A 14,991-nucleotide genomic window follows, 5' to 3' on the forward strand; every position below is an offset into this window, starting at 1 on the left:
TGCAAATATTCGAAATGGTTATAAGGACCATAATGTCTCTTTACATTTTAAAAAGTATCACAATCAAGATCCGAGTGAGTTGAAATTTTGGGGAATTGAAAATGTCAAACAGGTCTGGAGGGGTTCAAACAGAGTAAGAGAGCTGTCCAAGCGTGAAACGTATTGGATATTTTTGACCAACTCTCTACACCCCAAAGGGCTAAACGTTGATTTAGACATCAACTGTTTCATCAGTGATTATTAACTTTTTTAATTTCCCCTGTCTCATGTGATGCTTTTGTCCTCTTGGATTTAGTCGTTTAAACCTTTGTTTCCTGTTTTAATATGGTTAATTTTAAATATAGAATGATGTTTTTTATGTATTATCCTAATGATAATTTTATCTAATTTTTACAATTTTTACAATATGCATGTGATTATCGTTATGTTTATTGAATGGTAATCACCTTTTTATTTTGATATTCTTGTTGTAATAAGTCGCTATTTATTGTAACATATTGATTATGTATATATAGGCTATATGATCTGCCTGTGATCCGACAAGTGCCAGTTCCCTTTTCGTCCCTAGAGGCGCTGTGGAAAATGGATAGTCTTGATCGGAGATGGCAGTGATTCGCTGTGTGGGTGGAAGCCAATGTTACATGATATGACTTCCGGTAAGGGCGGAAGTGATGACGAGCGGGATGGTCCTGCGTCATCCGGCTGATTGGTGCCCCCGCCCCGTCGGTATAGTCAAATAGCGGTGACCGTACACGCGTGACCACGCCCTCAGTTGAAGTTACTTGCTAACGAAACGCGTCAGGGCGTGGTCATGCGGTCACGAGGTAGGACCTGGCGTCTGATGCTGAACCCGATGCTCGCTACAGCCTGGTACCGGCGGCGAACTGACACCACGGGGATCGGCCTCTACACGCAGGTTTATGCCTCATCCTTTATATGACAAGCTTGCTTTGTTTTATATGTTGTAAGTGCATCAGCTACTGGGGATCCTTTTGTGGGTAATAAAGTCTGATTTTAGCCATGCAATATTGCCCTATGTGAGCTATTATTTTCACATGTACTACCCCTGATGTAATTGGAATCTCCTGTGGGTCGGCCACAAGAATTGATCCGATTGAGACTGATCGAGGGCCGTTTGTCCTGGGAAATTCCTGTGGATATCGTTTTCTGAGCCTGAGATAGGCTGGCATTACAAGTCCCTGTATGACCAGATTTCTGGTGAGTGTCTCTCATTAGGGGGAGCACGTTGGTGCGGTGGAGGGTCCAGTGCAATATATCCATTCACGGTTTCTGGGCACATTGCATGATTATATGAACATATGGACATTATCCCAATGGACTGCACTTCATTTATTATTTATGAATTTTAGCGCTGCTAGTGTGTTTTAGTACTTCTGATTTGATTGTCACTATCATGCACCTTCATTTTATTAGGTGAGCTTTATGTGTTTTCCTTACCTGGCTACCATTTGATCCATTGGGATCAAGAGGATCCCTTACTTTGCTCTTCGTTGAACCCCTGTGTTCCTGTGGGCCTAGGTAAGCTCTGGACAGTTTTGCTATTGTAGAAAGTCCCCCTTCCCTTTCCCTTAATATACAGTCAGGTCCATAAATATTGGGACATTGACACAATTCTAATCTTTTTGGCTCTATACACCACCACAATGGATTTGAAATTAAATAAACAAGATGTGCTTTAACTGCAGACTTTCGGCTTTAATTTGAGGGTATTTACATCCAAATCAGGTGAAAGGTGTAGGAATTACAACAGTTTGTATATGTGCCTCCCACTTTTTAAGGGACCAAAAGTAATGGGACAATTGGCTGCTCGGCTGTTCCATGACCAGGTGTGTGTTATTCTCTCATTATCCCATTTACGGAGCAGATAAAAGGTCCAGAGTTCATTTCAAGTGTGCTATTTGCTTTTGGAATCTGTTGCTGTCTACTCTCAATATGAGATCCAAAGAGCTGTCAATATCAGTGAAGCAAGCCATCATTAGGCTGAAAAAACAAAACAAACCCATCGGAGAGATAGCAAAAACATTAGGTGTAGCCAAATCAACTGTTTGGAACATCCTTAAAAAGAAAGAACGCACCGGTGAGCTCAGTAACACCAAAAGACCCGGAAGACCAAGGAAAACAACTGTGGTGGATGACCGAATAATTCTTTCCCTGGTGAAGAAAACACCCTTCACAACAGTTGGCCAGATCAAGAACACTCTCCAGGAGGTAGGTGTATGTGTGTCAGATCAAGAACACTCTCCAGGAGGTCGGTGTATGTGTGTCAAATTCAACAATCAAGAGAAGACTTCACCAGAGTGAATACAGAGGGTTCACCACAAGATGATAACCATCGGTGAGCCTCAAAAACAGGAAGCCCAGATTAGAGTTTGCCAAACAACATCTAAAAAAGCCTTTACAGTTCTGGAACAACATCCTATGGACAGAATAGACCAAGATCAACGTGTACCAGAGTGATGGGAAGAGAAGAGTATGGAGAAGGAAAGGAACTGCTCATGATCCAAAGCATACCACCTCATCAGTGAAGCATGGTGGTGGTAGTGTCATGGCGTGGGCATGTATGGCTGCCAATGGAACTGGTTCTCTTGTATTTATTGATGATGTGACTGCTGACAAAAGCAGCAGGATGAATTCTGAAGTGTTTCGGGCAATATTATCTGTTCATATTCAGCCAAATGCTTCAGAACTCATTGGACGGCGCTTCACAGTGCAGATGGACAATGACCCGAAGCATACTGCAAAAGCAACCAAAGAGTTTTTTAAGGGAAAGAAGTGGAATGTTATGTAATGGCCAAGTCAATCACCTGACCTGAATCCGATTGAGCCTGCATTTCACTTGCTGAAGACAAAACTGAATGCCCCAAGAACCAGCAGGAACTGAAGACAGTTGCAGTAGAGGACTGGCAGAGCATCACCAGGAATGAAACCCAGCGTCTGGTGATGTCTATGCGTTCCAGACTTCAGGCTGTACTTGACTGCAAAGGATTTGCAATCAAGTATTAAAAAGTGAAAGTTTGATTTATGATTGTTAATCTGTCCCATTACTTTTGGTCCCTTAAAAAGTGGGAGGCACATATACAAACTGTTGTAATTCCTACACCGTTCACCTGATTTGGATGCAAATACCCTCAAATTAATGCTGAAAGTCTGCAGTTAAACACATCGTGTTTGTTTAATTACAAATCCATTGTGGTGGTGTATAGAGCCAAAAAGATTAGAATTGTGTTCATGTCCCAATATTTATGGACCTGACTGTACCTTTTAAACCTAGGGATTTTTTTGATATTATCTGATACCACTTTACTTTAATATATCTTTTAGCCTCCTGGATAATTTTCCGATTTGCTTCATCTTTGGGTGATCCTTGTGGGATGACTTTCTGGGGGGGGGTTGACCCTCTACGGACCCCTTCCCTTTGGCGCCATACTATAACATCCTGCTTGAGGACCATTTCCCTCTTTTTTTCACTACACGGCATTATCCACATACCTTGGACTGGAGGCTCTCCCCCCAAATCCTTGAATCACTAGTCATACCCTGCTATGATTCTCATTGGGTTTACTGAAGACACCAAGTGAGGATTCTCTCATAATCTCAGTATAGATTTGAGTTTGTTCTTATTCTAACCTTACAGACATACCCAGGGTAAATCCATGTATGTATGTGTGTGTGTGTATGTACAATTATGTAGGTGGTCTTTCAAAGCACTGCGCTATGTCTATACATGTATAGATAACACAAAAATTGTGACTGTAACACCTGTATTTTGTTATGTTGTGTATTACACACAGATAAGATACTTACCTATGCATTCATTGTTTCAATTTATTGCTGATTTCTTATACCAAATATTTTTAACAGACATCCCTGTGCTACTTCCCCTGAAGAAGAAATAGATTTCAAAACATGTCGGGATCACCGGTTCTGAATCCCTTTGTACTGGCTTATCCTATGCTGATTAGCTGATTTGGTAACTGATAATTGCACAGATGATGGAACTCTGTCTGTTCTGTATATACAGTATGTCTGTATGTTTTAAACAGGCCTGGATTTATACCCAAGTCCTATTGTGATCTTTATAATATGTGTATACAATAAACTTTTTGATTTTTTTACAATTCCTTTCCTTGTGTGCATGCTGTATTAAACCCCAATTTGGGACCATATTCTCCTTGTTGTATAACTAATCAGGGGGACAGCATGACACCTTAGAAATCTATCATCCTACACACAATTTTTCCCTGCATAATGGTGGATCTGCAGGACTTTAGAATTGGGTATTATTAGGATCTCTATTGAGGAGATGCTTCCTTTAAGTGCTGCAATTTACATTTAAAGGGTAACTCCACTTTCATGCTACAGCTCTGTAATTTTCTGAAAATGCATAATGGCCGCCTGGAGCTGCTCTGTACACAGAATGTATACTGACCACACCCCCAGAAACCTAATTTCCTGCTTGTGTGATTGGCTCACCAATTTTCCCAGAAGTGTGAACTAAGATTCAAATCAGATTTCTGGCATCTCCTGCAACAAAAATGTCATTTCTGTGAGATATTCACAATAGAAACAAGTCTAAAGGGATACAGGCCCAGCAGATTTCCTCATTAGTGCTCTCAGTGGCGGTTCTACATGAAATTGCTCACCGGGCGAGACTCCATCCCTCACTCACACACATACAGTACATGCATCCACACACATATATATGTATACACATACAGCACATACAAACACACAGAGAAACACTGTACATACATACACACACTGATACATACATATAGCCTTTTTAAAAAAAATGCAGATCTACTGACCTGCCTGATGCAGACTCCTCCTTGCTTGGCTGACTTTCACTTTCATGTCGGGAGGACGCCGAGCAGGCCAGGAAGCTGGAAGAAGATGGTTTAGTGGTGAATTGGCGCAAGAAGAGGTCTCAAAAAAGTCTGGTCCTGGGGACCCGGGGGAGGGGGGGAAGGGAGAAGGGAAACACCAGGGGTAGGGGGACCCCCAAACAGTTCAGGGGGTAGCTGTCCACTGTAGCGGCTGCCGGCGGAAGAGACAGAAGAGATCTCTGGGGGGAGACAAGAGGGAAGACAGCGCAGCGCCTTCTAAGTGCAGCAAGACATTTATTGAAGTATGTGCAGCAGTATTACACTCACATTTAGTCGATGAATAAGATGCAGTTAGTCAAGTAATGTTGATCATCAGGAGCATCACTGGAGCGGGTCCTGGTGGTGGAGGCAGTGGATCCCGGTGAGAGCGGCAGGGGGGGTTCCTCCGTGTGTACAGGGACGGCCTCGGTGGTGTCCGTGGGCTCCCCGTCAACTGGTGGAACGCTGGCACTCGTGGGTCCTGGGATCCTGACGTCACTCCTGGCGGTGATGCGGGATGCTACGGCGATGCGTTATCGGAGCATGCGCTCCTTCTTCACGGCCGTGAAGAAGGAGCGCATGCTCCGATAACTCGTCGCCGTAGCATCCCGCATCACCGCCAGGAGTGACGTCAGGATCCCAGGACCCACGAGTGCCAGCGTTCCACCAGTTGACGGGGAGCCCACGGACACCACCGAGGCCGTCCCTGTACACACGGAGAAACCCCCCCCCCCCCCCCCCCTGCCGCTCTCACCAGGATCCACTGCCTCCACCACCAGGACCCGCTCCAGTGATGCTCCTGATGATCAACATTACTTGACTAACTGCATCTTATTCACCGACTAAATGTGAGTGTAATACTGCTGCACACACTTCAATAAATGTCTTGCTGCACTTAGAAGGCGCTGCGCTGTCTTCCCTCAGGAAGCTGGAAGAAGCCTCCCCATTCAGGGCACTGTTTATCATTAGCTCTGCACATTAGTGACAACTCTACGGACAGCTCAGAAACTCTTCACAGTTTTTTTTCTCTCACACGGGTACACATGCCTCCCTGGCTACTCCGACAAGAGTGGGAAGTATCGCATCCCAGCAAGTTGTGCGGACTTTAGACCGGCCCTTGGCAACCGATGATGATGTCATCGGTTGGCAGGACGTGATCGGGCGACTCACATAGCTTTCCCAGTGTAAGCAGCAGCTACATGAATGATTGACACAGCGGACATGCACCGCTGTTATCAAAAAAAGGTTTAACTGGTGGCGAAAAACAATCTTTTACCAAATGCCTGCTTGGTTGAGGACATTTTTGGCCACTTTGCTGCGGCACACCTGGGAACTCTTCACGGCACACTAGTGTGCCGCGGCACCCCGGTTGGGAAACGCTGTCATAGATAATAGAAAACCGCTTAGCGTCACAGATGATTTTTTTTTTCCTCCAAGTTCATGTGCCGCCCCCACACGTGTCATGAAAAAATGCCGCCCGGGCGGCTTCCCCGTTCGCCCATGCCTAAAACCGCCACTGAGTGCTCTGCAGCTGCACATGCGGGTAAGTCACTGGTCAGCAAGTGGTTATCCAAAGGTTTCTGTAAAAAAAAAAAAGTAATTGGCAGCACATGCTGTGGATGGGGGAACATTTCTATATGGCCACTGCAGTGAGCACAGCACTGCTCCTCTGACCATGGGGAGATGAGAGGCTTTCAGCTACACTTTACACTTGTAGCAGTGATGGGGGGGGTAAGTTATGGTGGTGGGATGGGGGGGTCAGTGATGGAATGGTAAGCTCTATAAGAGGAGGTGACACGGTATGTGATTGCCAGACTGAATTTTCTTGACTCTTCTTTTTCTATTAAAGATAACTAAACCCCTAAATAAAAATGTAATAAATTGCAGCTTACAGTCCTTAAATATTTTGTCTGCATTCATTTTATTTTTATAGACTAATATTTTTAGCAAATACAGAAAATATCTGTTGCTGCTTCCAGAAATGTCCGCTCCTTGTCACTTCCTATCAGCTGAACTTAACTTATAAACACCCTTATCTTCTTTCTGTACACTACTACACCCATCATCCCCCATGTAATGGGGGGTAACAAAGGCAGACATGTTTCAAATCCAAATGGGGAAGTAAATAGCCCTGCAGGAAAATCCAACCCAAATCATAAAAACCAAAAAATACTTTGACTCCAAAGCAATAGTGAATACAGCAATACAGAGAGATCAAAATTCATTAGATAAATTAACAAAAAAACCCAAAAAAAATCAAAATTTTCTGAAATGTCTGCACCCCAGAACCCAAAATTAAAATAATTTCCTGTACCACGGGGAAATTAACTGATACAGTCATATAACACTGGGGACTGTATGTGGGGGAAGAGGATTCAGGTCACATGAGTATTAAGCAGTGTATATAAGTATACAATAAGAGCTAGCACTCTATTCCATGTATCTGGGCTCTGTGTTGGTGACCTATGACTGATGGTGACTGTAATCCTCCAGATCCGGTTCTCATCTCCAACATCACCAGTAATGGCGGCCGGCTGGGTGAGGAGATGGCTGTGAGCGTCCAGTTCTCTGGAGAAGAGAGCGCTGTGACCTGGGAGGTGGACGGGGAGCCTCTCCCTGAAAGATACCGGCTGATAGATGACAATAGGACGCTGATTATCCCCAGTGTGCAGAGAGACGACGCCGAGAGGAGATTCCGGGTCAGGATCACAAACCCGGTCAGTGAGGAGATCCGGGAATATCGGCTGGAGATCAGAGGTGAGAGGGACAATTACTGGGGGGATGGGAGATGTTGTCATTCTTCCCTGGGACTTGCACTATTTGTATCCATGTGTGTGTATAAAGTATACAGTATGAGGTCAGTGTGCAGGTTTATATATAATAAAGCAGAAGTTTGCTGATGTATATACATTGTAATGTAACAAAGCAGACTGTAGAACGGATACATTGTATATTGATCACACATGTAATCTCTCACACAGAGATGTGTTCTAATCATTGTATTTATTTTCTGACAGATCTTCCATCAGATTATAGAAGATCCCGAATACTTCTCATTCCTGGAGTGCTCGGTGTGATTATTGGGATTATCTTGGTGTCTCTGGTGAGTAATGGTTACATCTTTCCTTTCTGTGATCGGTTTATTCCTCTAGATCAGCAGTCTCCTCTAGAGCGAGTCGGTTGATTTAACATGGATCTATACTGAAAGTTATGTTAGCGGTTTCTGGAAAGTATGAAGAGCAATGTAAGGTGTGAAATACTTGCTGCTCCTGGAGAGAATGCTGCTTTATACTCCCTACAGTATAGCCTGACTTTTTGGTCATGTGATGTCTTCTGAAGGGGAGTTGAGAGCTCGGGTTGGTTGATGTTCCTCTTGCAGACAGAGTTCTGTTTCAGGTGCTGGTCACATGATCTTTACTAAAGGAGGAAATTAATGAAGAGAGATGACACCACTCAGGCCAGTCTCAGTCCACTATTCAAGGTGGGTGCTGAACCTCGGCTCACCACCAGGAGAAGCATGAAAGAAGAAAATGGTCGCACACCACCACGGAATCCAATAAAGAAAAGTTCCTTTATTCACATAAGTGGTACAAGGTACAGCAGGGTAGGACAGTAGATGCGTTTCACATGACTGCTTCCTGCTTGTTCACTAACATAGTGAACAAGCACGTAGCAGTCGTGTGAAATGCATCTACTGTACCTTGTACCACTTATGTGAATAAAGGAACTTTTCTTCATTGGATTCCGTGGTGGTGTGCGACCATTTTTTTCTTTCATTCGAAGGAGGAAATTAGCCAAACTGAACCAAATCCAGCTACTTATAACTGTGTAAGCAGCACTGGAAAACCGAAGCAGCAACTGTTCCAGAAAAGTGAGCACTCCAGTTCTTCTATTATTATCCATTCTGGTTTTATATTCATGCTTAAGTCAAGGTCTGCTATAACCAACTCAGGGCTCTTATTTTGGTCATCTTAGGATAGGAATCAGGGCCAGCGCTACCTGTAGGCACCGGCCTAGAGTGCACATTAGTTAGGGCAGTGGACTCCACTAGTTCCCCTGTCTGATGCACACCAGGCTGAGCTTTGCTCAGTGCCAAGCAACACAGTCACCCCACCTTCACCGCCCATTTATATCCCATAAGAGGAGGGAGAAGGAGGTAGTCTAGGTCTGCCCCACCTCCTCCCCCATGCCCCCCCCCCCTGTGCCCGCACACAACCCCCGCATGCAGTCAATCTGTGTCTGGGAACGGGGTTTAGATGGGAGAGTTCAAAGCAGCCAGTGCTCCTGTGCTGATGTCTTCCTGAGCCTCTGAAGACAATGCAGCCCTGGGTGAGTGAACCTTCCCCTCTCTCTCTCTTCCTTAAATGTACCATAGTCTTCCTGCCTTCCATGTACCATCGTTATCCTTTCTGCCTTCCATGTGCCATAATGATCCTTCCTTCCTGGCTTTCCAGGCGCCATAGGGATCATTCCTGCCTTCCAAGAGCCATAGTGATCCTTCCTTCCATGTACTGTAGTAATCCCCCTGCCTTCCTTTCTTCCAAATACCTCTCTCCCTAAGGGTTTATCCATACCGCAAGACTTATTCTCTGGCTCCATCCCGGGTCCCTCAGGTCCTTCATAATACTCTAAGTTCTCTGTCTGTTTTCAGTGTATACAAAACCAGATGTATTGGAAATAATTTTCTAAATGATTGTGTTGAGGTTTATATGTATCCCTGAGACTCCAGCTTGTGGCACAGCAATCAAAGCATAGTTTATAGGTAAAAGGAAGCCCAGGTTTTGTTCAACCATGGCCCTTAAGACCCTCCCATAATCGTGTGACCACACCCACTTTTTGCTGGTCATTGTCTCCCTGATGTGTCCATCATTCTCAAGTTTAAAATTTGGGAGGCATGTGAGTACATGGGCAGCACACAAGGGGGTGGAGCCAAGGGGCAGCAAAATGAGGTTTCACCTAGCGTGTCAAATATCCTTGCACCAGCCCTGATAGGAATGAAGGGGATACATAGGAGAAGCCAGGTGGATGCATTATTCGTTTGTGGATGAGGTCTGTGCAGTGACATCTGGTACAGATAAAGGTTGGGGAGTGTGTGGGGATGGTTTTAAAGAATATCAGCCCTTAGATGTGGTGGCTGCATTTGTCTTATTTTTTCAGTCTAAGAATATCTTCATCAAGAACAGATAATAGCTTTCGAGTACATAAAAAGAGGGATTCAGTCACTTGAAAATAGGAGTGACATTGTAATTCGGCCTGCCGATAAGGGAGGAGGTTTGGTAGTCCTTAGTGGAACCTATTACAGAGGGGAAATGCTGAGACTCCTGGGTGACAGGAGCACTTATCAGATCCTGCCCCATGATCCCATGTTGGAGTTTAAGGATGAATTGCACTCTCTAGTGACAAAAGGAGAAAGAAAAGGGGTATTGAGTCATAAAGAGGCTTCGTATCTTAATCCCCTTTTTTGTAGAAGACCAATTATCTATTGTCTCCCTAAGATTCATAAAAGTACAGATAACCCCCCTGGCCGCCCAATCGTGAATGGAATAGACTCCATTTCTTCAAGATTGGGCCAGTATATTGATTACTATCTACAGCCAGTTGTGAGGGAAACAAGATCCTTTCTGAGAGACACTAAGCATATGATCCAACTCCTGAATGATTTGCCGTGTTCCAATGATAGTGTATTAATTACAGCAGACGTTGGGTCTTTATACACTATCATTGGACATGAGGACGCTTTAGCAGCAGTCAAATGGTCCCTAGCCACTTCAACTCTGACTAATAAACACAAAAGATTCCTATACAGAAGTTTGAACTTCTGTTTAAACAGGAATTATTTCTGGTACGACCATCGCTACTACCTCCAAACAAGGGGAGTAGCGATGGGGGCCAAGTTTGCTCCCAGTGTGGCCAATCTTTTCATGGCCCACTGGGAGGAAGAGGCTGTATTTGGCACCCTACCACAGGAACTTATTTGTTACAGACGTTATATTGATGATATTTTTATGGTATGGGAAGGAGACATGGCAGATCTGCAAACATTTATGGATAGGTTGAATAGTAACACCAAAAATATCACTTTAACATGGAATTTGGAGAAGGAAAAGATTGCCTTTCTCGATCTTGAGATTTATAAACACGAAGGTGCCTTGAGAACAAGGAATTTTTTCAAACCTACTGATAGGAATGCATTTATCCCCTTGGATAGTTGTCACCACCAGATGTGGCTTTGCAACATTCCAAGGGGACAATTCACTAGATTAAGACGCAATTGCGCTTCGGATAGTGACTATCAAGTACAATCAAAGGTTTTGGAAAAGCGTTTTCTTGAGAAAGGATACAAAAAGGACCCCATTAGAAAAGAATTGGAGGATGTGGGAAGGAGTAACCGCGATACTCTCCTGAATGGAGACAAAATTAATCCAGTGGATCCAGGTTACAGAATAATTTTTGATTACAATATACACTACAAAAAAGTAGAACGTATTGTTAAAAAGTATTGGCCTATCCTTAAAGAGGACAAAATTCTAGGACCCCATCTGACAGAATTCCCTAAGTTTATCTACCGGAAGGCCCCTTCACTGCGAGATAAAATCGCGCCTGGGGTTGTTGACCCACCTCGTATCAGGGAGAATCATATTTTTTCTTTTCTTTCTGGCACCTATACATGTGGGAAATGTGCTACCTGTAAGAGCTGCAAGAAGAACCTAAAGAAACGAAAAGAATTTGTAGCTACTGCTACTAATAAATCATATAACATCAAAAATCTGATCACCTGTAAAACGCAAGGGGTGGTGTACATGTTACAGTGTGAATGCCGCCTTCAGTACATAGGACGTACCTCTCGTGCTTTACACGTCAGGGTGGGCGAGCATATCACTAATATCCGTAAAGGTTTAGAAACGCATAGTGTCTCAAGACATTTTAAAAAATTCCATCAAAAAAATCCCAGTGGGTTGCAATTCTGGGGAATAGAGAGAGTCCACCCACACTGGAGAGGTGGGAATTTTATTAGACAGTTGAGTCAACGGGAGTCTTATTGGATTTTTGAATGTAAAGTTTTAACGCCATTAGGACTCAATGTTGAGTTTGATCTCAACTGTTTTATTTCTGACCGATGAGATATTTTTTGCCTTTTTAATGTTCCCATATTCTTATATTTTATATTTTATAGGGAATATATTTATTGTTTTGTTCTTTGTCTTTTATAGTATTCACATTGCGGTTTATATTTTGTAATTTTAATAATTTTATGTGCATTATTGTGTATATGTCACTTATTGTTCACATTTATGATTAGGCAATGCTCAGATACGCCATCCAGTGGAGAGTTGAGATTTAGCCGGAGTCACAATGACGATTACCACCCATTGAATCCTTTGGATTATGGGAAGATGTATTATTTTAAATTTGGGCATAGTATATTTATTAAATTGTATTTAATGTATTTCCACAAGCTGGTTCTTGTGGAAAGTTTTTAAATTGCCCGTACACACTGCATATAAGAATACAGGCTGGTCCTGGCTTAAGGGTCATGCAGTGTTTACTTCCTGCCCTTAGTTTACATCACTTCCTGTGTACATCACTTCCTGTGTACATCACTTCCTGTGTACATCACTTCCTGTGTACATCACTTCCGGTGTACATCACTTCCTGTTTCCTGTTTCCATTTGGAATCATACTGATTAGTTAATTGAAGACAGGAGGTGGGCAGATCATATTGTCATAAAAGACGGGTCCGCAGTATGGTACGTGACCCTTGCTGAAGAAGTCCCGCTTATTTTCACGGACGTAACGCGTACGAGGGATGTCACGTGACCCGCGGCCGCCTCTCACTCTTCCGGGTTGGTGGACCTGATGCACGCCTGCTTGCAAACTCTGCAGATATGCGCTGTTATTTTCTTCAAAAATGTGAGTTGTTTTCTTATATGGATTAAAGAGTGCTTGATTGCATACAGAGAGCATTAGATCGTTTTTTCTTGTCTCCTACACATATTGGTAACATTGTTTGAGGAGCTGACAGTGCATCGGAGGTGTAATCATTTACTACGCTTAAGGAAGAAAGTGTGAGGATGCTTTGATTTTGAGATGAAATGCTGGTTGACCCTGTAGGGTCTCTTTGTTAAGGTGAGCGGCAGTGTGAACAGGTGGTGGGATTGCATGAGCACTCGTGGAGACAAGCACCTTATGGAATTGCCCTAGGACCACTTTACACTGGAGACTTTTATCTGTTTATATGGACACCTATTAACACTGGGACTCTGCATGATTTTATAATTTTACCACTAGGATTGCGCTGCACTATTTTTCTATTATGTATTCAGAAGGTGTTTTGGAGATATTGCCCTTGAGTGCTTAGCTGCTGGTCCATTTATTAGTGGTGTGTACAAGAGTCCAGCGCTGAATATTTCTTTTTATTTGATTCTGTTTACAATCTTCCTTTATTCAGCTGCAGGACATGGATATATTTCAGTTTTTAGAACAAAGGGAAGTGAAGGTGAATGAAGTATTCTCTAATGTTCCCGTACCCCGTAAAGATCCAGAGGATCTAGGTTTTTTGTTTAAAAAACTTGGACATTTGTTCGAGAAAAACATAAAAATCTGGTGGGACATATTAACATTTGAATACTATTTATCTGCAAAAATTATTCCCAGACGTCTTAGGTGGGATGTCCCTCCTAATGACGGTCTGTTGGATCAAGTTTCCCTCAAAGAATGGGGGGAATTTTTTATTTCCAAAGGTTTAGAACTTTTAAGTTTTCTATTAATCCGCAAACGTAAGAAAAAAGATATGGTTGAATTACAAATTAAAGAAATAAAGGACAAACTAGAGCTTAAAAAGGATCATTCTGATTTTCAGAGACTTTCTAAAGATTTGAAAATTAAAATGGAAAAATGGGATAGGGACATTCAAGAGAAAAAGAAAAGTAAATATCAGAGAGATCTGACCGATTTTGGTTCCAATGATATTTTTAAATGGCAACAGTCCTTCTTGGAACCCTCATCTTCCAATATGGAAGGGGGGGGAAATGAAGAAATGGAAGCCTCCTCTTCTTCTAATAATATAAATGTAGAAAGGTCCCAGGGGTCTATACATCAAATTGTAACACCTCTGCCTCAACGTTCCCAGGTTTTCCATCAAAGAGGGAAGAAGGGAAAAAATAGGAGAGGACGGGGTAGGGGACATGACTATGGCCCCCCCTCGTTCTCTACATATGCCCCAATCTCTGACCCACCACCTCCACATAGAGATACCAATCAGTGGCAGATGGTTAGGGGAAGAGGAAGAGGAAGAGGGAGGGGAAGGGGTCGAGGAAACTATCACCCTTACCCAGCGAAGAGAGAAGGAGTTGATCTTTCAAGTAATAGATTTGCTCCTCTTCGAGATTATCAAGAGAATCAAGGGTACTCCAATCCGACCGCTTCTTCCTCTTCTTTTTTAGGGGGAGGGTCCCCTTGGAGGGGACCACAGACTCAGCTCCCCCCACGAGCATTCAGAACCCCGCAACAGGAACACCCCTGGAGAGGGAACCATCCTCAGTCAGGCAAACGAAAAAATCGAGAGGATGCAGGGGAGGACGAAAAGTCAAAAAAACAGAGACCTCGGTAGGAGCTGGAGTCTTTAACCTTAGCGGGATCCCACTCACAGAAGATGAGATGAGGGTTCTGGATAAGGGTTTGAAATTCGCCCCCATCAGAAATCTTAACAAATTTCAGACGTATATTAATATTCAAAAATTTACACGACAGTTGAATATTAAGAAATATTTCCTCTCCAATCCGATTACAAAAAATGCATCTTCTGATACAATTAATCAGTCTAATCTAAGGAATAGATCTACCTTTAACCCTCCAGGCCAAGATATAAAACATTTAGAAGTGTTCCGCAACATGGTCTGTGGGGACTTAGAGAAATTAAATGTGAAAAGAGTATCAGATCCCCAGTACATAAAAAGAGGGATTCAGTCACTTGAAAATAGGAGTGACATTGTAATTCGGCCTGCCGATAAGGGAGGAGGTTTGGTAGTCCTTAGTGGAACCTATTACAGAGGGGAAATGCTGAGACTCCTGGGTGACAGGAGCACTTATCAGATCCTGCCCCATG

The 14,991-nt window shown here is 43.2% G+C and overlaps 1 protein-coding gene across 1 annotated transcript in view; it reads left to right on the forward strand.

The window, feature by feature from the left end:
* Positions 1-14,991, forward strand: part of LOC309547919 (uncharacterized protein) — a gene marked incomplete at its 3' end in the record, with an annotated part of 128,217 nt that overhangs the window by 109,395 nt on the left and 3,831 nt on the right. Inside the window, exons 3-4 of the mRNA XM_082247919.1 lie at positions 7,380-7,643; positions 7,904-7,989. Coding sequence (XP_082104045.1) covers positions 7,380-7,643; positions 7,904-7,989 — 350 coding nt within the window. The remainder of the gene's footprint in view (positions 1-7,379; positions 7,644-7,903; positions 7,990-14,991) is intronic.

The sequence above is a fragment of the Pelophylax lessonae genome, assembly GCF_965119305.1.
Source record: "Pelophylax lessonae genome assembly, chromosome: 2".
Classification (NCBI taxonomy): domain Eukaryota; kingdom Metazoa; phylum Chordata; class Amphibia; order Anura; family Ranidae; genus Pelophylax; species Pelophylax lessonae.